This window comes from Antechinus flavipes, chromosome 3, assembly GCF_016432865.1.
Source record: "Antechinus flavipes isolate AdamAnt ecotype Samford, QLD, Australia chromosome 3, AdamAnt_v2, whole genome shotgun sequence".
Classification (NCBI taxonomy): Eukaryota; Metazoa; Chordata; class Mammalia; order Dasyuromorphia; family Dasyuridae; genus Antechinus; species Antechinus flavipes.
This window is the reverse complement of record NC_067400.1, coordinates 633,313,866-633,341,275: the sequence shown is the minus strand read 5'-3', so window position 1 is coordinate 633,341,275 and position 27,410 is coordinate 633,313,866. Positions and strand designations below refer to the sequence as shown.

Below are 27,410 nucleotides of genomic sequence, written 5' to 3'. Positions count from 1 at the left end.
TACAAGGCATCAACCTGTGAGGGATGTAGGAGACCCTGACCCAAAATGACTACTCAGAGATCACTTGATAGAAAGCAGAAAGATTGTTTATTAAAACCTCCAGAGGATGAGCCCTTCTGTCATGAGATAAGGGAAAGAGAAAGCTTGTGGCAGGAAGATGGGGGAAGAAGGGATCTAATTGGTTGTTGCTATCTGGAGAGATTGGAATGGAAGGATTCTGTTACCAGAAAGCACTTGATTTCTAGGAAACAGAAAATCAGGCCTTTTGGCTTCAGATAGACAGTAGTCAAGCTAATAGACTAAATATGGATAAATGTCAAATACTGAGAAATGTCACCAGCTCAAGTTAAGTAAATATATTTCTAGCTGGCCAAGGCTCAAGTAAATATGAGCCTGAACATATTATACAGGTCATAGGGGAAAACATAGAAATAAAGAAAATAAAATATAGAAAAAAATCCACATATTTCTGTAAGTTCTACACCTTATCTCTCTATTCCACACAATTCCCCTTGTAATATGTAAATGATTTTATCATATTTCTAGGGACTTATACACCATTCAAAATTAATGTGGTTTATCAAGCTCACCATCAAGATCATCCCTCTCTAATACATTCCAGCCTTTTCTCTGAAGAATCATCATTTGAATAGCATCTTCTGTATGCAACATTTTGATAGTGACCATGGAATTATTCTGGTTACTAATGAAGTTATACAGGGTAGACATAGTGACAACAGGATAATATCACCAATTGCAATAAGTCCATACCATAAAAATTGCTTCCACCAGCTTTCTTGGAAACAGTTATCACAGAACAGACTGGCGTTTGGCAGACATAAAAATATAAAAATAAATTAAGATGACAGTCTAGGGAAAGTGAGGCACAACATTACATACTTCTGAATATTTGAATTATTGAATTACCTCCCCCTAGATACCTGGGGGGGGGTTGGCATTATAATTTTGACCAACCCAATGTGAAGGAAATAAATCAAAAATGAAACTAGAAAATGCAAGAACTTATAAGGCGAGTCTCTTCCTGATAAGCCCAGAGTTATCAGTGGTACAAAGGCCCTCATCTCAGCCAGAGAATCCCGTTTGAGATAGACAGTTCACCATGTTAGAGGGTCTGCGCTCATTTGTGCACTTAACTCAGCTTCTGCTTATATAGGGAGTAACAGTGCTCAAGACAGCCCCATGATAGGAGGGGCCCTAAGTCTGTAAGGGATTCCAAAGGAGGGAAAGGGTAGGGCCTGGAGTAGCTCTACCTGCCCCCTCCGATAGAACAGGAACTGCTACCGGGATCCAGAAAGGATTTCTGAGCAGAATAGGCACAGTGAGACCATGAAGGCAGCAAACCCCGAACTTTAGAGGCTTGATCTCAACACTGCAGTGTCCTCTGAAAATGTGGAGATACCAATTAAGAAACTGGGGCTACAGAGCCGGAGACTGCCAGTCCCGAGACTGTGTCTATAGCTTGGCGATTCCCTGAAAACAGGCAATCAGAGAACAGGCTGCCAGAGCAATTCCAACAGAATAAGGGTGGAATAGCTCCACCTGTTCCCACTAAGAAGAACAGGAACTGCTACCAGAATCCAGAAAGGATCCAGATTTCTGAGCAGAATACGACAGTGAGACCATGAAGGCAGGCAAACCCCGAACTTTAGAGGCTTGATCTCAACACTGCAGTGTCCTCTGAAAATGTGGAGATACCAATTAAGAAACTGGGGCTACAGAGCCGGAGACTGCCAGTCCCGAGACTGTGTCTATAGCTTGGCGATTCCCTGAAAACAGGCAATCAGAGAACAGGCTGCCAGAGCAATTCCAACAGAATAAGGGTGGAATAGCTCCACCTGTTCCCACTAAGAAGAACAGGAACTGCTACCAGAATCCAGAAAGGATCCAGATTTCTGAGCAGAATACGACAGTGAGACCATGAAGGCAGGCAAACCCCGAACTTTAGAGGCTTGATCTCAACACTGCAGTGTCCTCTGAAAATGTGGAGATACCAATTAAGAAACTGGGGCTACAGAGCCGGAGACTGCCAGTCCCGAGACTGTGTCTATAGCTTGGCGATTTCCTGAAAACAGGCAATCAGAGAACAGGCTGCCCGCGCAATTCCAACAGAATAAGGGATTTCAAAGCTAAAGCATCAAATAACCATCACACATATAAAGTTCCCAAACATCCATAACAGCAATAATTGCACATTTAAGAGTTTCCATCCCAAATCTTAAACACAAACCTGATCTCTCTGGTCCACACAAACAGAAGCAGGAAAGTCTGATAGGAATAAAAAACCTTACCTTTGTGATTCCACTCCAGTAGTTTTGTTTCCTTCACTCTGGGACCTCAGGAAAGTTGGAGTCATCTCATCTCTAAATTTTTGGAGAAATTATAATTATGGTTCCAGGAAAAATAAGGGAGACTCTCGTCCATTCATTCGATCTCCTAACTGGAAGTGAATAATTTCAGAGATTAACTGAAAAGAAAACCACACGTTTATTGGAAACGACTTAGGGTGTCCCTCACTAGGAAGTGACTTTCTGTTGGAATACACGGGAGCCACCTGACCATGACTGCTGAAGATCCAACCCAGAATGGATCTCCTCTGCTGAGAGGATAGAACAAGGAGACCGAGACAGTGGCTGTTCTCTGACTTCTCTGACTGAGAGGCCGTTGCATTGTCTCACCTCCCTCCTCTTCCCTCTACCTCCGACTTATCTCATTCCCAGTCCCCAACACCTGTGTCAGCAAAGGCTGCCCTGCAACGCCTTCAGATGCTGTGATCCACAGCTGGGGAAACTCTCGGGGAATTGAGCTGTCCCTTAACGATTCCCCGGTTTTGTTTGTCGTTGTTGTTTGTATTTTGCTGTTATTTCCCTCTCCCCCCTCCCCCCCAGCATGGCCCGCACACTGAGGAACGACAGCGACACTCACTTCTGGAGGGCTGTAGCAGGTGTTGATCTTGTCAAATATCACGGAGGCAAACTCTCAAACGGAGAAGAGGACTGTGATCGCACAAGCATTTAAGTTTCTCGGTCTCCTGGCTCGGCCCTTTGATGTGTTGGCCCATTTCATTACCCCGAATACAAAATTCTTACCGGGACTCTTCTTCCTTAATTCTGGAGGGATCTTTCTCACGAACAGCGCTGGTTTTTCTTGTAATTCTCCCCCCAAGTTCAGGTGCCATATGTTGGACTACACGGGAGAGCTGCTGGAGGTCCAACCTAGAATGGATCTCCTCTTGGGAGAGGATGATACAAGGAGACTGAAAGACAGTTGCTGACCTCTCTGGCTGAGAGGCCATCACCTTGTCTGGCCTCTCTCCTCCTCCCTCCGCCTCCAGTTTATCTCATGCCCAATCTGCAACACCTGTGTCAGAAAGGGCTGCCTGCGACTCCTTCGGATGCTGTTATCCACAGCTGTGGAGGCTTTAGGAGAACTGACCTGTCCTTTAACAACTTTCCAATCCAAGAATATGTCTTTCTTTAAGTAGAAATTGGGCCCCGATAATCAGCCTTTTCAGAGGACACATAGCCAATGAGCAGTATTATATAAAGATTCTATTCCAATACTAATCTCTTTCAAAGTAGGGAAAAACCAAAGCAGGGGAAAGGTTTTAGCCAGCCATTTGGCACTCAGAAAGCAAAATAACACCTCCAGGAAATACCATAATCTTTATTTCAAGAAAGAAAAGGAAAAGTGAACATTTAGAAAGTTTTATACTTGTTGCAGATGCTATCTACTCAAGAACTGCTAAGTAGAAAGGATCTGACATTTCATTTTGCTGAAGGGATGGAGGCTACCTGTAGTGTTTTTCTTTCCTCCTTCTGAGGATTCAGTTAGATGATCTCAGGTCACTTACAACTCTCTTATCTATCAATCAACAAGAATTACAAACAGAATACAGGAAACGTTCTCTCCTGACCCTGTGCTCTATGAATTTATGAAACAAAAAGTTGGTGATGAAAATGATCATTGGGATTTGGAGATATCTGACAAAAAAAATACAAAAGTTATAAGGATCACTTAAATCAAAAAGATTAAATCTGAGGACACTGCACTAGCCCATATGTGCAGCAAAGGGGACTTGGCCTAGTAGCAGATCACAAAGACATTAACTAGCTAGGATTCTGATGGAATAAAACAGCCTGCCTTCCCTATTTGCAGCAAAAAGAGGATTTTGATCTCTCTGTGCTTCCCTTTTTACTTCCAGGAAGTGAGATGAAGCTCTACCTCTAAGGACCTGATTCAGAATCATAAAGAGGAAGACCCTCACCCAGTCTGGACTCTGCCACTGTGCTGTAAAGCTGGGATCTGCCACTCAGAGAATGGAGATGAGAAGAGGAAGACATAACTTAATTATAGATTCAAGATCCTTAGAGATATGATTCTCATTTCAGTAGTAAGACAAATAGTGTTGACTTCATGAAATCTCAAGAGTGTCACCAAAGGCTTGAAATCTGTTCCACGTAGAAAATATCAGCTGCTATTCTTATTGGTGATGATACCCCCATCAAAAATTACTAATTAATAATGATTATGAATTAAAATAAAATTTAAAAATATAGTCGGGAGCTACTTGAGAAACTTTTGCAGGTTACCAAGAATAGAGGGATGTGAAATTTAAACCATACCCTCAGAGGATGGAGATAAGGAAGAACAGCTGAGGACACCGTGAGTGATTTTCAAGCTTTTTTCTGGATTTTAACTAAAAAGAATCTTTTCTCATATGCATTTCCTTAATTTAGTCACTGATTAGGACTTCCTGCATAAAGACAACATTGTTAAAATATTTTATATTCTCATCTATCCATATCAACTTATCAAATTTATAAGTTTTCAAAGCTTTCTCTTCCAATCTCTCTCTCCTCTCTCTCTCTGTTTTTCTCTGTTTCTCACTGTGTTTCTCTGTCTCTGTCTCTCTGTCTCTGTCTTTCTCTCTGTGTGTGTGTCTCTCTCTCTCTCTTTTTCTCTCTCTGTTTTTCTCTGTTTCTCACTGTTGCTCTGTCTCTGTCTGTCTGTCTGTCTGTCTCTCTCTCTCTCTCTCACACACACATACACACACACACACACACACAGACTATTGAATACCTACAACAAATTAAGGGGATGGATTGTAGTTGCAGAAGGGAGAACAGATCCAATGCAACAATAATAATTTTTTTTTTATGAATGCAAAGATTCTTGAAATTGGAAGCACTATGTACTGATTCCAACTCTGAAACTTAGTAGTTTCATGATCCTGTCTGAGGCAACAAATATAAATATCATTTTTCTTTTTTATAAAATTATTAAAAGAAGGTTGACTGAGATAGTGCATAATAAAAGCATGGTGAGAAGGTATAATATGTTGTTTATAATGAGAATACCTAGGTTCAAATCCTTCTGTTATTTGTGACTTCTGTGACCATTTCTATAGAAGTCAAGTTTTTTCATCAACAAACCTAACTCTCTAGATTTTTTCACTTTCTCCATAACTGTTTGGCTCACATTGGTCACCCTCTCCACTCCTTCTAGGGCCTTTTTTATGTTTTGAATTCCATATTAGAATGTAAGTAACCTTTGACAAATCCAGAGACCCCAGCTTTTGGGATAAGAACTTACTGTTTGACAAAAATTGCTGGGAAAATTGGAAACTAGTATGCCAGAAACTAGGCATTGACCCACACTTAACACTGTACACCAAGATAAGGTCAAAATGGGTTCATGACCTAAACATAAAGAATGAGATAAATAAATTAGAGGAACATAGGATAGTTTACCTATCAGACCTGTGAAAGAGGAAGGAATTTATGACCAAAGAAGAACTAGAGATCATTACTGATCACAAAATAGAAAAATTTGATTATATCAAACTGAAAAGTTTTTGTACAAACAAAACTAATGCAGACAAGATTAGAAGGGAAGCAATAAACTGGGGAAATATTTTTATAGTCAAAGGTTCTGATAAAGGATTCATTTCCAAAACATATAGAGAATTGACTCTAATTTATAAGAAATCAAGCCATTTTCCAATTGATAAATAGTCAAAGGATATGAACAGACAATTCTCAGATGAAGAAATTAAAATGCCAATTTTCTAGCCATATGAAAAGATGCTCCAAGTCATTATTAATCAGAGAAATGCAAATACAACTCTGAAATACCACTACACACCTGTCAGACTAGCTAGAATGACAGAGAAAGATAATGCAGAATGTTGGAGGGGATTGGGAAAACAGGGATACTGATACATTGTTGGTGGAATTGTGAATACATCCAACCATTCTGGAGAGCAATTTGGAGCTATGCTCAAAAAGTTATCAAACTGTGCATACCCTTTGACCCAGCAGTATTACTACTGGGCTTATATCCCAAAGACATCATAAAGAAGGGAAAGGGATCTGTATGTGCACGAATGTTTGTGGCAGCCCTCTTTGCAGAGGCCAGAAACTGGAAACTGAGTACATGCCCATCAATTGGAGAATGGCTGAATAAATTGTGGTATATGAATATTATGGAATATTATTGTTTGGTAAGAAATGACCAACAGGATGATTTCAGAAAGGCCTGGAAAGACTTCCACAAACTGATGCTGAGTGAAATGAGCAGGGCCAGGAGATCATTATATACTTCAACAACAATACTATGTGATCAATTCTGATGGACCTGGCCATCCTCAGCAATGAGATGAACCAAATCAGTTCCAATGGAGCAGTAATGAACTGAACCAGCTATGCCCAGCGAAAGAACTCTGGGAGATGACTAAGAAGCATTACATTTAATGCCCAATCCCTATATTTTTGCCTGCCTGCATTTTGGATTTCCTTCACAGGCTAATTGTACAATATTTCAGAGTCTGATTCTTTTTGTACAGCAAAATAACAGTTTGGTCATATATACTTATTGCGTATCTAATTTATACTTTAATATGTTTAACATCTACTGGTCATCCTGCCATCTAGGGGAGGGGTGGGGGGAAGGAGGGGAAAAATTGGAACAAAAGGTTTTGCAATTGTCAATGCTGTAAAATCACCCATACATATAACTTGTAAATAAAAAGATATTTAAAAAAAGAAATTAAAAAAAAGATTGAATAAACTGATCAATACCAACAGGTACATATATATAGTCTCTTATGATAGAATGAAGGCTCTTTGCAGATACTATTTCCTACAACTTTTGTCTTTGTATCAGTGGAACCTAGCACATTGCTTGAAAATAAGATACTTAATAAAAATTGTTGATTAATTAAAAAAAAAGAATGTAAGTTATCTGAGGCGAGAAATTGCCTCAATGAGGGTTATATAAAAACCTCAGACAGGGTTTTAGTCATCTGATCCTCAGAAGTTACAAATCTTCCCAATTTGGAAAGAAAAGAAACTAACACTAAATTAAATGAGAAAATATTTGCAAAATACTTAGAATAGTGCTTGCCATATACTTAATGCTACATAAAATCCAATTATTATTACTGTTCTTATTCTTTTGTTGTTAGATAGATACTCAGATGGGGAAACTGAAGTCTTGCCTGTTTTTTATAAAGCAGTTGATTTTTGAGGAACTCTCCAGAGAAAATAAAGAAAAAAGGGGGCAGGTGGCAACAGATTAACTATCAGGCAGTGTCTGAAACATCTACAGTTTCTGTCTTCAAGACCATGAGTTTTGACTCCTAAATGATGAATTCTAGATGTCTATGCTTGTAGTAGAAACATGAAAGAAAAAAGACAAGAAGAATGGGCAGCCTTCGTTCTGGCCTCACTTGTGTTTATTTAATTATGGGTCTTTTAATCCTGTTCAAATGTGTTAAATTTCTTCACGAATACCCGTGGATCATCATAACCTTAAGAAGACTGGATTGAGGAGATTGTGAATAACGTACTGAAAAGGAAAACAAGCCTTCAGTAAATTACAAGTCAAGGCAGTTTATTACGAATGGACATCAAGTGTGACTCCCTGTAGTCTTTCAGTGAACAAGCACACACAGTGGGTTGGGCTTCTGTAGGAACGCAAATCCAGATGGAGAACCCAAAGCTCAGTTTCTGTCCTTATATCTCACATAAGAGGCTGCTGGATTCGCAAGCACTACGAATGAGGGGAATTTTCAAAAGAGTGGATGAACCAGGTGAAAGTGCAACAGGATGATTTTGGATCCAGGATGTTTTGAGAGTCTGCGGTAACGAGAAGCTAGTTGGATCCTCAATGAGGAATAATACACAAGTCTGACGATGCAATTTTCCTTCTTCAACTATCTTAACACTTTTAAGCATGCTTTTCTCCACAAAACGTTGTTGTAAATCTCTACAGAAAAGCAGTATTATCAGCTAACAATAAATAAAAGAAGACTGAAAGTATTTTGCTTTATTTTGCTTTCCTTTGCTTGTATTCTTTTCACATATTCCAAGATTAGCTTACTCCAAACGATACAACCTAGTCTATAGTTCTGGATTTCTTGGGAGTGTGAACTAAAGGACCAAAACAGAACATAAGTAGAGAAAAGTACATACATTAACTGTTGCAATGGTAAGAGGCATAAAAGGGGCCTCACACACATTTTGCCAATGTTGCTTTTAATTGCAATCAAAGAGATTTCAGAAATGTGAGGATGGCAAAATAGGAAGAAAAGTATGTTAAGACTTTGGTGCAATTTTTGAAGATCTGATGACTTTTACTTGCTAGCTAATTTGTTGCCATGATATGAGAAAATTGATAATAACTATATCTAAGTCTACCCATGAAGAGTGAGCCTTGCTATGTGACAAAATAAACTCAGGAGAATATAATCAAATTGAATTTTGTTTTCAGATCTTTTGTGTGTGTGTCCTTGAACTAATGTTTTATGAGTTCAAGAAAAATATCCAGCTCAATGGGAATGAGGCCGGTGGATCTCTGTCCACATGAAAAAGGTTGGAAGGGAGAACTGGAGAAGGCCAAATTAATGCCTCCTAACTTAGTTTTTCACCTGGTTATATTTGAGTCTGGATGAGGTATCCTGTCATATACTTGGCTGCTTTTTCTAATCTTATTTGAAATCATTTGGATCTGAGGTGCTTTATCTAATTCTATATACGCTAAATCATTTTGGGTCCTTGGACTTAGGACTGGTGGACTAATATTGATGCTGTTATAATCATGTCTGTTCTTTATATTCATATAAATATCTTTTACTAAGGTAAAGTTGATATGATATGACATACTGTAACTTGTTGATATGATATGAAACACTGTATCTTATCAATGCTACATTTTGTCACTTCTACATTGCTTTAAGATAAAGAAAGTGATTTTATGCTTTTCAATTTGAGATTATTATCATTTCCATACTGAGATCTGTAAATTACCTATTCATAGTCACGTATTCCTGCATAAAATATGGTCCTTGAAATTTCTAAAAACATCAGGTTAGTTGGACCAACGTATAAATCAATGACTTAGTTTAAGTTAAAAACAGTTTTCCAGTTTGCGCATGAAGAAAATAATTTGAGGGAAATCAGTTTTCTTAGAAGAGTAACTTATAGAATACCTTGTGTTATTGAAAAGAAAAGTCAGTTTTTACTTAGGTCTGTTATCTACTGTGAATTAATATCTCTTTGTAGATAATGTCCTGAAATATAAACATGCCTTACTACAAGCAACTCATTTGATATATACTCAAAACATCGTATACAATTTGGAATTAAATACTTAGTTCCCTTGCTCATCCCATCCCAGGATGTTTTATTTTTTTTTAATTATATATGAATGAAATTTATACATGTAAGTAAATGCAATGGGTATTAGATGTCATCTTCACACAAAAAGTTTGCTTTTTCATATAAGGCTAAGATCCTCAAAAGCCTCTACTCTTCCTAAGGAAAAAAATTAGAAATATTAAGAAAAAAAATCAGAATACATTGTAATTCTAAAAGGAAAAACATTGAATTGAAAAATCTTTTTTCCCTAAGGCAATTGGGTTAAATGACATGCCTAGGGTCACATAGCTAGGAATTGTTAAGTGTCTGAGGTCAAATTTGAACTCAGGTTCTCCTGACTTCAGGGCTGGTGCTCAATTCACTGCTTTACCTAGCTTCTCCAAAAAATCATTTTAAAAAATTCTTCTTATAGCATTATTTTATTTAGCACATTTATATTAATTACAGAGTTTGAAAAAAGCAAGGATATTTAAAAACTGAAATATTTTGAAAGTTAAAGAAAACTAAAGCTTGTTAACTTAATGATTTTCTCACAACTCTATTATTGATAATTTTAGAACCATAAAGTCTGATCTGAGTTTAAGGGATTATTAGAGAAGCAAAATTTAAGAGTATTTATTAAAATTTCTTTGAGATACATTTTAGAAAAGGTTATAAAAAGAACTCCTAATAATCTGTAAAATACATGAAATTAGTCACTCAACTCTACTGAAGAGGATCCCTATTCAGAGTTACCTTGAGGATGAGAACAATTCCAGAATGTCCAGGAGAACTGCTAACAGAGAACCTGTCAAAAGAGTGGGACATTTGGAATTCAAGAAAAAAATCTGCTGATTAAATGTTCACTGGGTATGGGATACAAGAAGATAATTGATGTTGATCATCATTCTATAATTTGGGCCTTTTAGTTCACAGATATCTATGTATCTATGTAGTTCACAGTGTATCTAGTTGCCAGGAGACATGCAAATCTCCTTTCAAAATTTATTTTATGATTTCAGCTGTTATTATGGTTTGCACTGTAATTAATCGACATTGCAATTAAAAGAAAACCTTGCATTAATTCATCTTTTCAACTCACTTTTGAAAAAAGGAAGAAATTAAAACCATGTGGCATTTTCCTATAGATCCTGTTTAGAAGTATTTGATCTTGTCCTATAATTGCTTTTGTTCTGTAACACCGTAAGTCATGATTCTTTGTCAATAAATTGTGTTTAGAATTCAGCTGGCTTGCAATGGGTCACTTTTCGAAATCCATCTCATCTTCTCTCTTCTTGTCTCAAGGAACTTAACTCACTGTACGGGATGATTATGAACTCACCGGATCTAATGTCTTTAGACTACCAACCTTTCCTTCAAGGATTTCTGGTTGGTTTTTATGCACTTGGACTCTCAGAAGTGAAGGAGGAGGTTGCTGCTGAACACTACTACCAAACTTCCAACCAATCATAAGAAGCCTCAGCTCTGCAACCAGTCACGTTGCTATAAATTATATGAAATCTCCTGTCATGTTCTGTTCTTTCTTTTGAATTCTTCCAAACCCATAAAAGCAGAAATGTCTTTTTGCTCTGAAGTTTTGGCATAATTGGAGGCAAGCCACTGACCTATTTCACAGGCAGCAAACCCCCTTTTTATTATTAAAGTCTTTTATTTTCAAAACACCTGCATAGATAATTTTCATCATTTACTCTTGCAAAACTTTGTGTTCCAAATTTTTCCCTCCCTTTCCTTAACCCCTCCCCTAGATGGCAAGTAATCCAATATATGTTAAACATGTGAAATTTTTCTATACATATTTCCACAATTATCATGCTGCACAAGAAAAATGAGATCAAAAAGAAACAAAATGAGAAAGAAAACAAAATGAAAGCAGATAACAATAAAAAAGTGAAAATACTATGTTGTGATTCAAACTCAGCCCCCACTGTCCTCTCTCTGGGTACAAATGGTTCTCTTTGTCACAAGATCATTGGAACTGGCCTGAATCATGTCACTGTTAAAAAGAGCCACATCCATCAGATTGGATTATAAGCAAATTAGAAGAACATAGGATAGTTTACCCCTCAGATTTGTGGATAAGAAAGGAATTTGTGGCCAAAGAAGAACAAGAGTTCATTGTTGAACACAAAATAAATAATTTTAATTATAACAAAATTAAAAAAGGTTTTGTACAAACAAAACCAATGTAAACAGGATTAGAAGGGAAGAAATAGACTGGGAAAATTTTTTTTCACAATTATGAATTCTGATAAAGACCTTATTTCTACAATATATAGAGAACTGACTCAAATTTATAAGAATTCAAGCCATTCTCCAAATGATAAATGGTCAAAGGATATGAACAATTTTCGAATGAAGAAATTGAAAATGTTTCTAGTCATATGAAAAAGTACAGTAAATCACTATTGATCAGAGAAATGCAAATTAAGATAATTCTGTGGTACCACTACATACCTGTCAACTTGGCTAGAATGACAGGAAAAGATAATGACGAATGTTGGAGGGGATGTGGGAAAACTGGGACACTGAGGCATTGTTTATAGTATTGTGAAGAGATCCAGCCATTCTGGAAAGCAATCTGGAACTATGCCCCAAAAGTTATCAAACTGTGCATACCCTTTGACCCAGCAGTGTTTCTACTGGGCTTATATCCCAAAGTGATCTTAAAAGAGAGAAAGGCACCCACATGTGCAAAAATGTTTGTGGCAGCCCTTTTGGAAGAAGAAACTAGAAACTGAGTGGTTGCTCATCAGTTGGCGAAGGGCTGAATAAGTGATGGTATATGAATGTTATGGGATATTATTGTTCTATGAGAAACAGCCAATAGGATGATTTTAGAGAGGCCTGGGGAGAGATACAGGAACTGATCAGCTGAGTGAAATGAGCAGAAGCAGATCATTATACATGGCAACAAGACTAAACGATGATCAACACTGATGGATGTGGCTCTTTTCAACAATGAGATGATTCAGGCCAGTTCTAATGATCTTATGATGAAGAGAGCCATCTACATCCAGGGAGAGCGCTGTGGGAACTGAGTGTGGATCACAACATTTTTTCACTTATTTTGTTGTTGTTTGCTTGCATTTTGTTTTATTTCTCATTTTGTTCCTTTTTGATCTGATTTTTCTTGTGCAACAAGATAATTGTATAAATATATATACGTATATTGGATACACATATATGTATATACACATTCAATATATGTATATACATTGTATACATATATTATATATACAATGTATATATGTATCCATTTATATATACATGTATCCAATATTTGTATATAGCATATATATGATACATATATACATATAAATTGTATAAATATGTATACATATACTGGATTTAACATATGTTTTTAACATGTTTAACATATCCAGTAATCCAATGATTATTTGCATCTAGGGGAAGGGATGGGAGAAGGGGGGCGCAATTTGGAACATAAGGTTTTGCAAGGGTCTATGTTGAAAAATTATTCTTGTATACATTTTGAAAATAAAAACATTAATAAAAAAATTTTAAAAGAAAGTTGTACAGGGCTGAAACTCTGAAAAGGTGTGCTTGAATTAGACAACAGAGCACTTAAGGCTAATTACCTATATGATGTGAGATGATGGCTCTATATTCATATATTTAGATGAGATGGTGATGTGATGGCTCTCCTCACCTCTGGTGCTTGCTGAGTGTTTGGTGGTGAGGTCATCGTAGGCAAGACTGGATGGCTGAGGGAGAGACGTGAGAGTCACTTGACTGCAGGACGAGGAGAGAGACTGGAGACTCCAGACTCCAGAGTCCAGGATTCAATTTTGGCAAGCCACCTGGCAGCTAGCCTGGCTCCTTCACTTCTCCCCCTAAAGACCAAGGACTTTGATTTATCCCGACTCTGTCTGATCCCGAGGCCCTCCAGGGAGCTAGCACGGACATTATAGAAAGTCACCCTCTTCTCTTTGATTTCTTTTCTCTCTGAGTTCTCAGAATATGCCTTTTTTCTGGTTCTTCTCCTGCCTGACCCTGCTCAGTCTCCTAGGCTGAATCTTCATCCAGGTTATGCCTACTGTGAGCATCCCAAACAGTCCTCTTCTCTCTTTATACCGCTGCAATGGGTGATTTCATCAGCTCCCACAGATTCAAAGATCATTTCTATTCTGATGATTCTCTATTCTCAGATCTTATCCTGCCCCAAACTCTTGGCTGATCTCCAGTCTTACATCTGAGATATCAGATATCTCAAACGGGATGTCCAGTAGGCCTCTTAAACTCAACATGTCTAAAACAAAAGCATTATCTTTATTCCCAAGCCCCACCATGGTGTGGGCCCTCATCATCTCATGACCAGACCAACTGAATTCATCTTAAACTCTACTAGCTTGCTGATGGGTGTTCCTGCCACAAAGTGACTCCTTAAAATGCAGTTCTCTCTTTCTCTCTCTCTCTTTCTCTCTCTCTCTCTCTCTCTCTCTCTCTCTCTCTCTTCTCTCTCTCTCTCTCTCTCTCTTTCACATACACACACACCTCTTTTCTTTTTTGTCAGTTCTATTCTTCTTCTCCTCAAGTTTTTTGCTTCCCAAATTTGAGAAAAAGAATCCTTATAACAATTAAGTTTACTCAACATACTAGGAAGGTTATACAGTATGAGCAGGTTGGGCTTAGATCAAGATTTCAGGGTTGGTTTAACATAAAACTCTAAATAGAATGAATTATGTTAATAATATACATATATATATCAAACAAACAAAAGCAAAAAATGATTTTGAGAAAATCCAACATTTATTTTTTAAAAAAACCTTTAGAAATCATAGAAATAAGCTCAACATAGTAAATAGTATTTATCTAAATCCAAAAGGACAATTATATGTAATAGAGAAAAGTCGAAGACCTCGTCAATAAGACTGGGCATAAGGCAAGGATTCCCATTGTCATGGCCGCTTTTGAACAGTGCCAGGTATACTCGCTATAGCACTAAGTCAGGAAAGAGAAATTAAGGGATAAGCAAAGAGGAAACCCAGCTATTGCATTTTGCTGATGATATCATGATTTCCTTAGAAAATGCTAAAGACTTGATCCTAAAATTAACTGGAAAAATTAGTCAACTAGATTGCAGCTATAAGGACCAGATCTCAAACTGTACTACTCAGCATTAAATAACTTGGTGCCAGTCCTTGGTTACTGAGAGGACGTTGACCTAGTTTACCTTCAGTTTCAAATGTAACAGTGCGCAGTGTAAACCAAGATTTTCTCACGGTCTGCTCGGCACGGGTGGGCCACAGTGTGCATGCGTGGGCGTGGGGGCCACGGAATTCTCGGCACGGGTGGGCACAGTGTGCATGCGTGGGCGTGGGGGCCACGGTCCGCTGGGCACGGGTGGGCCTCATCTGCTTCTGTGTGTCTGTGTGGGGGCCACAGTGTGCATGTGTTCGTGTGGGGGCCACGGTCCGCTCTGCACGGGTGGGCACAGTGTGCATGTGTTTGTGTGGGGGCCACGGTCCGCTCTGCACGGGTGGGCACAGTGTGCATGCGTGGGCGCGGGGGCCACGGTCTGCTCGGCACGGGTGGGCACAGTGTGCATGCGTGGGCGTGGGGGCCACGGTCCGCTCGGCACGGGTGGGCACAGTGTGCATGCGTGGGCGTGGGGGCCACGGTCTGCTCGGCACGGGTGGGCCACAGTGTGCATGCGTGGGCGTGGGGGCCAAGGTCCGCTCGGCACGGGTGGGCACAGTGTGCATGCGTGGGCGCGGGGGCCACGGTCTGCTCGGCACGGGTGGGCCACAGTGTGCATGCGTGGGCGTGGGGGCCAAGGTCCGCTCGGCACGGGTGGGCACAGTGTGCATGCGTGGGCGTGGGGGCCATAGTCCGCTCTGCACGGGTGGGCACAGTGTGCATGCGTGGGCGTGGGGGCCACGGTCCGCTCGGCACGGGTGGGCCACAGTGTGCATGCGTGGGCGCGGGGGCCACGGTCTGCTCGGCACGGGTGGGCCACAGTGTGCATGCGTGGGTGTGGGGGCCACGGAATTCTCGGCACGGGTGGGCACAGTGTGCATGCGTGGGCGTGGGGGCCACGGAATTCTCTGCACGGGTGGGCACAGTGTGCATGCGTGGGTGTGGGGGCCACGGTCCGCTCGGCCGGGGTGGGCACAGTGTGCATGCGTGGGCGTGGGGGCCACGGAATTCTCGGCACGGGTGGGCACAGTGTGCATGCGTGGGCGTGGGGGCCACGGTCTGCTCGGCACGGGTGGGCACAGTGTGCATGCGTGCGCGTGGCCCTGCTTCACTTCTCTGACTCCCTCTTAGGAATAAGCATTCGCTCCTCCGTGTCGCGGCCCCACGTGCCCCGGCCCAGGATCGCCTTTCCAGGCGTCACAGGCGGCTCCCCGGCCCGACTCGGGTCAGGTTCACGTGCAGAGAACAGCCCGCACCACCTCCCGCCCCGGCAGAAGGCAGCCAAAGAGGTCGCGGTCAGTCCGCGCGGGGACCCAAGAGCCCCCAGCCTCCGCGCACACACAGGCACAGGCGGGACCCGCTCGGATCAGCCGCGTCCCCGGCCACGCCCCCCGCCCCGTCCCGACCAATGGCGTGCGCCCCAAGCCGGGCGCGCCAATGGAGCGGGGCTGGGCGGGGCCACGGCATGGTCCCCGAGTGGCGGCTCCCGGCCCGCGGGCTCACGCAGCTCCCCACAAACACACATACACGCCCCTCTCAGTCACACGCGTGTCCACGGACACACGCAGAGGGTAACGAAGGAGGAGGAGGGGGGAGAAAGAGCGGGCGCATGCGCGCTCTATGCTTCGCCCCGTCAGCGGCCCACTCCCCCTGGCCCGAGACCTGGAGTCGGTGGCTGCGCATGCGCAAAGCTGCCGCCGGGGGCTCCCAGAAGCCTCTGCGGAAATCTCAATCTTTGTACCCGGCTGCAGACTGAGCGCCAGACGCGCAGGCGCAGACCGACCGGGGCGAGTGAGCGCGAAGCCGCTGTGGCGGGAGCTTGCGGAACAGTGAGGGGGAGCGGAGGTGTGTGACGTCACGGACCCGCGGGGAGGGGGAGGGCGTGACGTCACGGGCCCCGGGGCGGAGAGGGAGAGGGGGTGGGGGGGTTGTCACAGAGTGTGTTGTGTCTTTGTGTGTACGCAAGGATGGATGTGACTGACGCGGCGCGCACGCGCGTGTGCGTGGGTGCGAGTGTCTGGGGTCACCGTCCAGCTGCCGCGTGTCTGTCCTTGGGGGCCAGAGGCCACCCGGGGGCACCGAGGACTGGATCTCAAGGCCCCCTTCTGCCCCCGGCCCTGCAGGGGGACTTTCCTCACCCGGGAGTCTCCTAAACACGCCTGGCCCCCGGGGCGTGGCCGTAGAATCTAGCCCATGGCCACCGGGACTGCAGCACAGCTGCTGAACCTCAGGGCGTGTCTGCGTGCGGCCTGTGGGTGCATGTGGGCTGTGTGCGCGCGTGGGCGTGGGTGCAGGCTGTGCTTGTGTGCGCGTGCATGTGGGCGGTGTGCACGCGTGGGCGTGTGTGCGCGTGTGTGCTGTGTGCGCGCGTGGGCGTGGGTGCAGGCTGTGCTTGTGTGCGCGTGCATGTGGGCGGTGTGCACGCGTGGGCGTGGGTGCAGGCTGTACTTGTGTGCGCGTGCATGTGGGCGGTGTGCACGCGTGGGCGTGTGTGCACGTATGTGCATGTGGGCTGTGTGCACGCGTGGGCGTGTGTGCACGTGTGTGCATGTGGGCTGTGTGCACGCGTGGGCGTGGGTGCAGGCTGTGCTTGTGTGCGCGTGCATGTGGGCGGTGTGCACGCGTGGGCGTGGGCTGTGTACACGCGTGGGCGTATGTGCACGTGTGTGCATGTGGGCTGTGTGCACGCGTGGGCGTGGGTGCAGGCTGTACTTGTGTGCGCGTGCATGTGGGCGGGGTGCACGCGTGGGCGTGGGTGCACGTATGTGGGCGGTGTGCACGCGTGTGTATGTGTGCGGGTGTGTGGCGGGCCCATGCGCTGTGGGCATGCCGTGTACCCTGTGCTTGTGCACGTGCACCTGCGCAGGGAGGTCGGTGCGCGCCTGTGGCAGACGGCTCCGGCAGCCAGGCTGGGAAAGCCTGGGATCCCTCCCAGCATCAGTGTCCGCAGCAGCCCCGAGGCCTCTGGCAGCCCCAGCTCAGCGCCCCCCCCAGCGCCCTGGTGGGCAGCAGCAGCCTCGGCCACTGCCCCCCCCCCCCAGTAGAGACCGTCCTCCTCCGCCGGCTGCCGGGCCTGCCAACCCTTGGGGCTCACAGACCTCCCCACCTTTAGTCCTGTGCTGCCTGACCTTCCATACAGTCTGGCCCCCGGCCCCCGCCCTCCTTGGTGGCTGACCCCCTCCCCTCTCCCCGGCTCTCCTGGGTCACCGGCTCCATCGCAGGCAGGGCCGCGGCAGCCCCAAGGCCCCGCCTCTCTCCTTCACCCGGCTTCCTCTCCCCCTTCAGGTCTCATGGCGCTGAATCTCCTTCCCCGGGAGGGAACCTCGGAGGAGGTGGGCGGATCCCCAGGGGGCCCCTTGGGCTTAGACCAGGTGAGTCGGCCCCCATTGGCCTCCAGACCCCCCCCCCCTCGGCCTCCAGACCCCCCTCAGCCTCCAGGCTCCCTGGGGCAGCCATCAATGGTGGGAATGAGCCCGGACAAGGCTGGCCGGCCCCTGGGCTGCAGGCCGGGCTCAGAGGCCACCTTCCCTGTTGTCCTCGGGGCTCCCCTGGGCCAGTGGGCCCCCCCCTGCCTTCCCAGCTTGCTCTAGGGCCCCCCCCCCGAGATCCCCTTCGTCCTCATTCAGGGCTTCCAGGGCCGGGTCTGGGCTGAGAGAGCGTACGTGGAGCCGGAAGGTTCTCCGAGACCCTCGGTGAGGGGACCCAGGCCCAACGCCCCCCAGAGGCCGCCTGAGCAGGCCCCCTCCACGGCCCCCCGGGGGCGCTCCGGGCCAGCAGGCTGTGTTTGGTTGCAGGAGGCCATGTCCTTCGGGGACGTGGCCGTGGACTTCACGGAGGAGGAATGGGGGTGCCTGAGCCCCGCTCAGTGGCAGCTCTACAAGGAGGTGATGCTGGAGAACTACAGGAACCTGGTGTCCCTGGGTAAGGCTGGGGGGCCCAGACTTGAGGCCCGGGGCTCCTCTGAAGCTCCTCCAGACGGGCCGGCCTCTGGCCCTCTCCTGCCCATCCCCCGGGACCCCGGCAAAGACCCCTGGGTCGGGGCTTCCTGAACCTCCAAGGGGGGGGGGTCTTCCCTGGTCTGTGGCAGTATCCCAGGCTTGGGAGGGGGGACTGCCGCAGGCTCGGCTCTGGCTGGCTGGGCTGGGGGAGGGCTGAAAGGGACCCCGGAGACCACTGATTCCTGCCTGTGTCCGAAAGGATCCCAGGCCTGTGTCCTGTCTCTGTGCCTCACCCCCGTCCTCCGTGGCCTGGATTCTGGGTGGACACACCCCCTCCTCCATGCCCTTAAGCCCCGGCACCCAAGAGAGACCCAGTCTTCAGGCGACCTCCAAGGGTCGAGTGTGTCCAGGGCGCCGCCCACCCTCACTCCCAGAAGCCAACGTAGCCCAAGGTCTCATTAGAACTTTTGGCAGCCTCTGAGCCCCAGTGACTCCCCTGGAGCTGGCGGGCCCCTCAGACCCTCAGATCATCAGAACAGCAGGAAGCACTTCCTGCAGAAGGTGGTCTGAGATTCAGAGAAATTCAGACTCGGGTAGAAGGGAGAATGTTCCAGGAAAGAAGGAGGGAGGGAGGGAAGAGGAAGAGAGAGAGGGAGTAAGAAGAAAGGAGGGGAGGGAGAGAAAGAAAGGGAGGGAGGAGAGAGAAGCAGAGGGAGCTGCAGCCGGCACTGCTGGTCCCAGATTCTTCATCCACTTCTGCCTTCTATCTGGGCCATCGGGGGCCTGTTCTATAGTGACAGACTCTGGTTTCCCCATCCACTGAGCTTCACCGCTTGCGGGCCCCTCATCCGCTTCTTGGATTTGGGACCCTCTCTCCCTCCCTAGAGCTGTAGTCCAGACCGGGGTCTCCTCTCAGCGAGTCTCAGCTGGAGGGTCACTTTGCCTCTTTCCACTAGAACCTTGTCGTCCCTCTGGGGCTCCAGTCTGGGGATGGAAGGGGCAAGTGCCTTGTATTCTGTTTCTGGGTCTTCGTATAAGTGGATCACCTCTCTCTCCTTCCTTGTCTTAATGCTTCAAACCCCTTTGGTTGGGTTGCAGACCCGGATGTACTGGGCCATTCCCCATGGGCCCCTTCGTGGCCAGCTAGGGACTTCCCAAAGGAGCCGTCTCCTCCTTGTTTTCGGGGAAACACTGAGGAAAATACTCTGTGTGTGTGTGTCTGTGTCTTCGATCTTTGGGGGTGCTCTAGGGTGTCTCCAGAAGAGGGCAGCAGTTGCCCCTTTGTGGTCTTGGGATGGTCTCTGACCCCTGTGGAGGTGTCAAGATGGCCATCCAAGGATAGACAGAGGCTGCCTTGGTGCCTAGGACAGGGAATCACTAACTCCTCCTCTCTCCCTCTGACTGTCTCTGTCTGTTTCTCTCTATCTCTTTCTCCCTCTCCCTCTCATTTCAATTTGTATTTCTGTCTCTTTCTGTATATCTGAGTCTCTGTCTCTCTCCCTCTCCCTTCTTTCTCTGTCCCTCTCATTTCTCTGTGTATCTCTCTGTGTCTCTCCCCCTTCTTTCTTTGTTCCCCCCATTTCTCTTTGTATCTCTGTGTGTCTCTGTGTCTTTCTTTCCTCTCATTTCTCTTCATGTCTCTGTCTCTGTCATTCTATTTTTCTCTATTTCTCTTTCTCCCTCCCCCCTTTCTCTGTTTTCCCATTTCTCTTTGTATCTCTGTCTCTCCTCTCATTTCTTTGTGTCTCTGTCTCTGTTTTTCTCTGTTATTCTCTTCCTCCCTCCCCTTGTCTCTCTGTTTCTCTGTGTCTGTGTCTATCTCTGTCTCTCCTCTCATTTCTCTTGGTATCTCTGTCTCTTTCTCTTCTCATTTCTCTTTGTGTCTGTTTCTGTTTTTCTCTATTTCTTTCTTCCTCCCTCCCCTTGTCTCTCTATCTCTCTGTGTCTGGGTCTATCTCTGTCATTTCTTTTTATCTCTCTGTCTCTCTCTTCTCATTTCTCTTTGTGTCTCTGTCTCTGTTTTTCTATTTCTTTCTTCCTCCCTCTCCTTGCCTTTTCTGTCTCTCTGTGTCTCTCCTCTCATTTCTCTTTGCATGTCCCTCTGTCTCTCTTTCTCTTCTCATTTCTTTTTGTGTCTGTCTCTGTTTTTCTATTTCTTTCTTCCTCCCTCCCCTTGTCTTTTCTGTCTCTCTGTGTCTCTCCTCTCATTTCTCTTTGCATGTCCCTCTGTCTCTCTTTCTCTTCTCATTTCTTTTTGTGTCTCTGTCTCTGTTTTTCTATTTCTTTCTTCCTCCCTCCTCTTGTCTTTTCTGTCTCTCTGTGTCTCTCCTCTCATTTCTCTTTGCATGTCCCTCTGTCTCTCTTTCTCTTCTCATTTCTTTTTGTGTCTCTGTCTCTGTTTTTCTATTTCTTTCTTCCTCCCTCCCCTTGTCTTTTCTGTCTCTCTGTGTCTCTCCTCTCATTTCTCTTTGCATGTCTCTCTGTCTCTCTTTCTCTTCTCATTTCTCTTTGTCTCTGACTCTGTTTTTCTCTATTTTTCTCTCTCTTTCCTCCCCCTTCCTCTCCCCCCCCTCCCATTTCTCTTTGTATCTCTATCTCTCTTGATTCTCCTGCTCCCTGGCCCTACCTACCCCCTTGTTTTCTCCAGGGCTGGCTCTTGAACCTGTCCCCCAGGCTCGGTCCTGGACCCTGTAACCCTTTTCTGTGGGCGATCTCCCAGGCTCCCTGTGTGGACCACGGTCAGGGCTTCATTTCCCTCCTCAGCCCCAGGCGCTCATCCCTGCAGCCCGGTGGACATTTCCACCTGGAAACTTCATAGGCACAAACTGTGCTTGCCCGACCCGAGCTCCTTACCTCCCCCCCAGTCCAGCCCTCTTTCTTCACCCCCTTCCCCAGCGTCTCTGGCGCCAGGGGCCACACCCTCTCGCCCCCTACTGCCACTATAGGAGTCGGAGCGTCTGGCTCCGCCCCCCCTCTCCCCCCTTACATTCCCTCCTCCGCGGAGCTGATCGGGATGCGGGGCTGGCTGGTCGATGGGAGCTCAGGTGCCCCAGGCATCCCCAGGGCAGGCTTCGGGAGCCGCCCCCTGCTCCCTTCCCAAGTCCTTGTGCCCATCCACGTTCTAGGAATCCAGCGCCGGGGCCTCCTCCACCTCCCCCGTCCTCTATCCCCCACTCCCTCCCAGCCTCAGTCCGGGTCCCGCGCTCCGCCCGAAGTGATGACAGCGGGCTCCTCCGGACCGCCCGTGTTTTACGTGTTTGGACCAACCTGCGTGGCGGGTGCGCCATTCTTCCCCGTTAGCCCGGGGTTCCTGGCTCAGAGGAAGCCCTTAGTAAGTGCCCGTTGCACTGCAGACTACACTAGGACCCTGAAAAAGGAGGGTTTCCGGGTGGAAGGGGGCTGGCAGACACAGCAGGTGAGGCCGTGGACCCGGGCAGGGGTAGCTCCAGCCAGGTTAAAGCTGGTCCGGGACAGGCCTTCTGGCGGCTGGTGGAGGGTGGTGGTCGGGAAGAGGCCGAGGGAAGGAGGAGGAGCAGGCGCTAGGTCAGGAAAGTTAGGCACTTGGAAGAGAAGGGTTTCCATTGGGCCCCGAGTTTGGAAGGTGGACTGGGGAAGGGAAGTGAGCAGCCTTTACCCCTACCCCAGATCAACCAAAAAGGGGGAGATTGGGAGCACATGGGGCTGGACAGTCTTTTGCAGCGGCATTTCACACCCTGTAGGACACCGAACTCATAGCGGATAAATTCTTGGCAGATTTGTGCTTTGGGAAGAGGTGCAGCCAAAAAGGGAAAGACAAATCCGGGTCGGGCACAAAACAGACCCGCATCTGCCTGACCCTTAGCCGCTGGCCGCCTTAGCTTCCTGGTCCGCACTCTGGGCCCACCAGCAATGGCTTTGACGCTAAAATGAGATAGTTTACAAAGCGCCCTGCACAACTTGAAGGAGGATGTAAACTTTTGTGTGGACATCTACGTAATGGGAAGGGAAATGTTGACTGGGGACATCCGTTCTTGTCAAATCTCCCACAAGTGTCTTCTCGGTCTCCAAGCGCTGGCATCCCCCCCCCCCATCCTGCCTTTTAGAAGCCCTCCTGACATGAAGGCTGCAGCCTCGGTTGTGTCCCCTCACAGTGGACAGCTCAGTGACTGGGCCGGCATGCTCCTTGGCTGGAGGTTCCCTTAGGAGCTCTGTCCTCTGCACTGGGGCGGGGCCCCAGGGCAGGTGTGAGGAGGGAGATGGGGCAGGGCTGCTTAATAAAGGCCAGTTGCTACAAATAAGTAAAAAAGGAGAGACAGGGTGCTGGGTCCAGTCAGCAGGACTCATCCTGCCGAATTCAAATCCCACCTCAGGAACTCACTGGCTGTGTGGGCCCTGGGCAGGCCCCGCAACCCAGCTTGCCCATTTCCTCATCTGTCAAATGAGCAGAAGGAAATGTCCAGCCCCTCCAGTGCCTCTCCAAGGAAACCCCATATTGGATCATGGAGAGGCAGACATGACCGACCAACAAATAGGCAGGACCTGGCTCTTTCCCTCCAGTGGCCATGGCGCCAAAGTCATGCCCCTTGCCCGTTCCCCAGCACACAGCCCTCTTCTTTCCTCTCCCGTGGGCAGGGCTGAGAGAAGACAAACCAGACCTGATCTCCTGGCTGGAACAAGGGGAAGAGGTCCCAAGCAGTCCCCGTCTCCGGGAAGGAGACCCTGCGGCTGCTGGGTCCTGCAGCCCACCTGGGCCTTCAGGTATGGCAAGATCCCTTCTTGGTCTCATTTCCCATTCCTCCATTCTCATCACGGATGAAGGAACGAAAAGCATTCGTATCATGCTTGCCACGTGCCCACTATTGCACCAAGTCTGGAGGAAGTAAGACAGTCTGCCCTCCTTCAGTGTGAACACGTGGCCCTCACCATCCTCGGGACCCACTGCCCGTCACCCCTGCCCTTTCTGAAATGGGATTTCTTCAACTGAACCCCAAACTTCCAATGTAGTCTGACCATGTGGCAGGACCAAGTACTCCCTGTGTGCCCTGTGCTTGCGTTACCTCTCTGTTCTTTGGGCTAGTAAGTCATGATTCTAATAAGGGTTGAACTAGCGTTCTGAGGTCACCCACAATTTAAATGCAAATTATCTTTATTTTCAATATCTTTCAGCCTGGGATATTACAATTGAGAATCACGAGGAGTCTCTTCTTAAACAAGAAAAAGGAACATCAGAAACATTAACGGGAAGTCCCACGAGGGATGTTGTTCCCCAGGTTCCTGAATTTGGGGAAGGTCCTATCCAGGAGATCACATCCTGGAAGCAAATAGGAAACCTTGCAGGGGAGACCACAAGGAAAGAATTTTGGGAGTGGCCTTTCCAGGACATCTCATTATGGAAACAAAAGGGAAACCCCACACAGGAGACTCCAAGGAAAATATTTTGGGATAATCCTGTACAAGACATCACATTATGGAAAGAAATGGGAAACATTGTAGGGGAGACTCCAAGGAAAGAATTTTGGGGATGTCCTGTTCAGGATATCATGTTGTGGAAACAAATGGGAAACCTTGCACAGGAGAGTCCAAGGAAAGAATTTTGGAAGGATCCTGCCCAAGATATCACATTATGGAAGCAAATGGGAAACCTTGCAGGAGAGATTCCAAGGAAAGTCCTTTCTCAGGAAAGGGGTTTCGGTGAGTCCACTGTGCTTCATAAGAAAAATCCCACTCAACAAGGAAGCCTTGAATATACTGGCTTTGGTAAAAGCTTTAATCAGAGTATTTCCAAGCACAAAGCATCATGGGATCATAATGAATTTGGGAATCTCTCCCATTACTATACACTCTTTAATCAATATCAGAGAAACGAACCCTGTGATTTGGAAAGTAGACAAGATTTCAGCAAGAATTCATTTCTTAGTCAAAATCAGAGAATTTATTCGGAAGAGAAACCTTATAAATGTGAAGGATGTGGGAAGGCTTTTACCAACTATTCAGATGTTTTTAATCATGAAAGAACTCATGGTGGAGAGAAACATTTTAAGTATAGGCAATGTGGAACAGCTTTTATGTGGAGCTCAGTTCTTACTGAACACCAGAAAATTAAAATTTGTGATAAACCCTGTGAATATAAGGAGTTTAAGGAGATCTTCAACCAGAATTCAGACATCACTAAGTATGAAGGTATTCATAGTAGAAAGAAACCATCTGACTATAGTGACTGTGGGACAGCTTTTATGTGGAGCTCAGTTCTTACTGAACACCAGAAAATTAAAATTTGTGATAAACCCCGTGACTATAAAGAGGTCTTCGGCCAAAATTCAGACATTACTAAATATGAAGGTATTCATAGTAGAAAGAAACCGACCGACTATAGTGACTGTGGGACAGCCTTTATTTGGCGCTCAGATTTCATGGAACATCAGAGAATGATCACTAGTGAGAAACCTTATGAATGTAAGGTGTGTGGGAAGGCCTTCAGCCAGAACTCGTCCCTCACTCAGCACTTCAGGATCCACACTGGAGAGAAGCCTTATAAATGTAAGGAGTGCGGCAAGGCCTTCCGGCAGAACTCGCACTTGATTCGCCACCAGCTAATTCACACCAGGGAGAAACCCTACGAATGCCAGGAGTGTGGAAAGGCCTTCAGCCAGAGCTCAGACATCATATATCACGGAAGAAATCATGATGGAGGAATTTATTATAAGTGCAGGCAGTGTGGAAAGGCCTTTACATGGAGCGCCATTCTTACTGATCAACAGAAAATGCACACTTTTGAAAAACCCTACAAGTATAAGGAGTTTGGAGTGGCCTTCAGCCAGACCGCGGACATTTTCAAATACGAAGGACTTCATAGTGGGAAGAAGCCATTTGAGTGTAAAGACTGCGGGGCAGCTTTCAGTTGGCACTCAAACCTCCTGGAACACCAGCGAACTCACACGGGTGAGAAACCTTATGAATGCAAGGTGTGTGGGAAGGCCTTCAGCCAGAGCTCCTCCCTCACTCAGCACTTCAGGATCCACACCGGAGAGAAGCCTTATAAATGTAAGGAGTGCGGCAAGGCCTTCCGGCAGAACTCGCACCTGATTCGCCACCAGCTAATTCACACCAGGGAGAAGCCCTACGAATGCAAGGATTGCGGCAAGGCCTTCAGCCAGAGCTCGGACATCATGAAACACGAGAGGATCCACAGTGGGAAGAAGCCCTACGAGTGCAAGGAGTGCGGGGCCGCCTTCAGCTGGCGCTCCTACCTCATTCAGCACCAGAGAACGCACACGGTGGAGAAACCCTACGAGTGCAAGGAGTGCGGCAAGGCGTTCAGCCAGAGCTCGTCCCTGATCCAACACCATCGGATCCACACCGGGGAGAAGCCCTACGAGTGCAAGGAGTGCGGCAAAGCCTTCAGCCAGAGGTCGTCCCTGATCCAGCATCACCGGATCCACACCGGGGAGAAGCCCTACAAGTGCAAGGACTGTGGGGCCGTCTTCAGCGGGCACTCTGGCCTCATCCAGCACGAGCGGATCCACACCGGGGAGAAGCCCTACGAGTGTAAGGAGTGCGGCAAGGCCTTCAGGCAGAGCTCGGCCCTCATCCACCACCAGATCATCCACACTGGAGAGAAGCCCTACAAGTGTAAAGACTGCGGGAAGGCCTTCCGCTGGAACGCGGTCTTCACGGAGCACCAGAAAATCCACACCGGAGAGATCCCCTACGAGTGCAAGGAGTGCGGCAAGGCCTTCATCCAGAGAGCGGCGCTCACCCACCACCAGCGGATCCACACCGGGGAGAAGCCCTACAGGTGCAAGCAGTGCAGCAAGGCCTTCATCCAGCGGTCGTCCCTCACCCACCACCAGCGGACCCACACCGGGGAGAAGCCCTACGAGTGCAAGCAGTGCGGCAAGGCCTTCATCCAGCGGTCGGACCTCACTCGGCACCACGTGATCCACACGGGAGAGACGCCCTACGAATGAGCGCACACTTCGGCCCTCCGGTGGAGAAACTGCAGCAGCAGCGAGGGAAGGACCTCAGCTTGGCTGCGGATTAGCTTCTGTGCACACAGCATACGTGGCGCAGCCGGACCTTACAAGTCCCCTGTTTAGCTAAGCTTTGGTCCAAAACCCCTTAGAAAAGTGGCTGAAGTCTTAGGAAGGGGGAGTAAGGAGAGTAACCCCACTTAAAAATGGTACATCTCTGTTGTCTACTTGTGACCCTTTGCCTTCTCCACCCTCCAGTGACTAGTGCTATGAAGGGAGGTGACTTCTTTTCCTTTTGGGGATTACAATTTGGTACTAGCAGAGCCCCCTTCCGTTCTTTAGAGGAGTGGTCAAAGAAGAACTCTAGTAGTTTAGTAGAAGAGTAAGTGACTATTTTAGATAGTTAAATCCTACCCACTCCTCTTTCAGGAAACTTGCTTTATGATTGTGACCTCTTCCTTGTTCAAGATTCCTATAAAGGGTACTTCAAAACTGTCTTGGGGTAGAGACCTGTCCTAGGGCTATACCAGTTTGGACATTTTTCTCTCTAGGATAGAATTACTTGGATTTAGAATACTGGTTAATAAAATTGGTTCTGGCAGACGTCCCTAAAACACAAAGTATAATGTTGGTAATTTTTTTTTTCTGTTTGCACCAGTGACATCCAATTCATAAAGAAACAG

At 46.7% G+C, this 27,410-nt stretch overlaps 1 protein-coding gene across 8 annotated transcripts in view; it reads left to right on the top strand.

Moving 5' to 3' along the window:
• The window catches only part of LOC127556866 (zinc finger protein 595-like), a 116,654-nt gene extending 89,307 nt beyond the window's left edge, over positions 1-27,347 (top strand). For 7 of the 8 annotated variants that reach the window (XM_051990349.1, XM_051990348.1, XM_051990347.1 and 4 more), the window contains exons 4-5: positions 23,390-23,515; positions 23,924-27,347. In XM_051990349.1, the coding sequence (XP_051846309.1) occupies positions 23,390-23,515; positions 23,924-26,724 (2,927 nt within the window). In that variant the 3' untranslated portion in view covers positions 26,725-27,347. Of the gene's footprint in view, positions 1-16,596; positions 16,686-18,125; positions 18,212-18,634; positions 18,762-23,389; positions 23,516-23,923 lie in introns of those variants that run through there. The other variant, XM_051990346.1, reaches the window with a different exon arrangement.
• Positions 27,348-27,410: the final 63 nt, after the last annotated feature.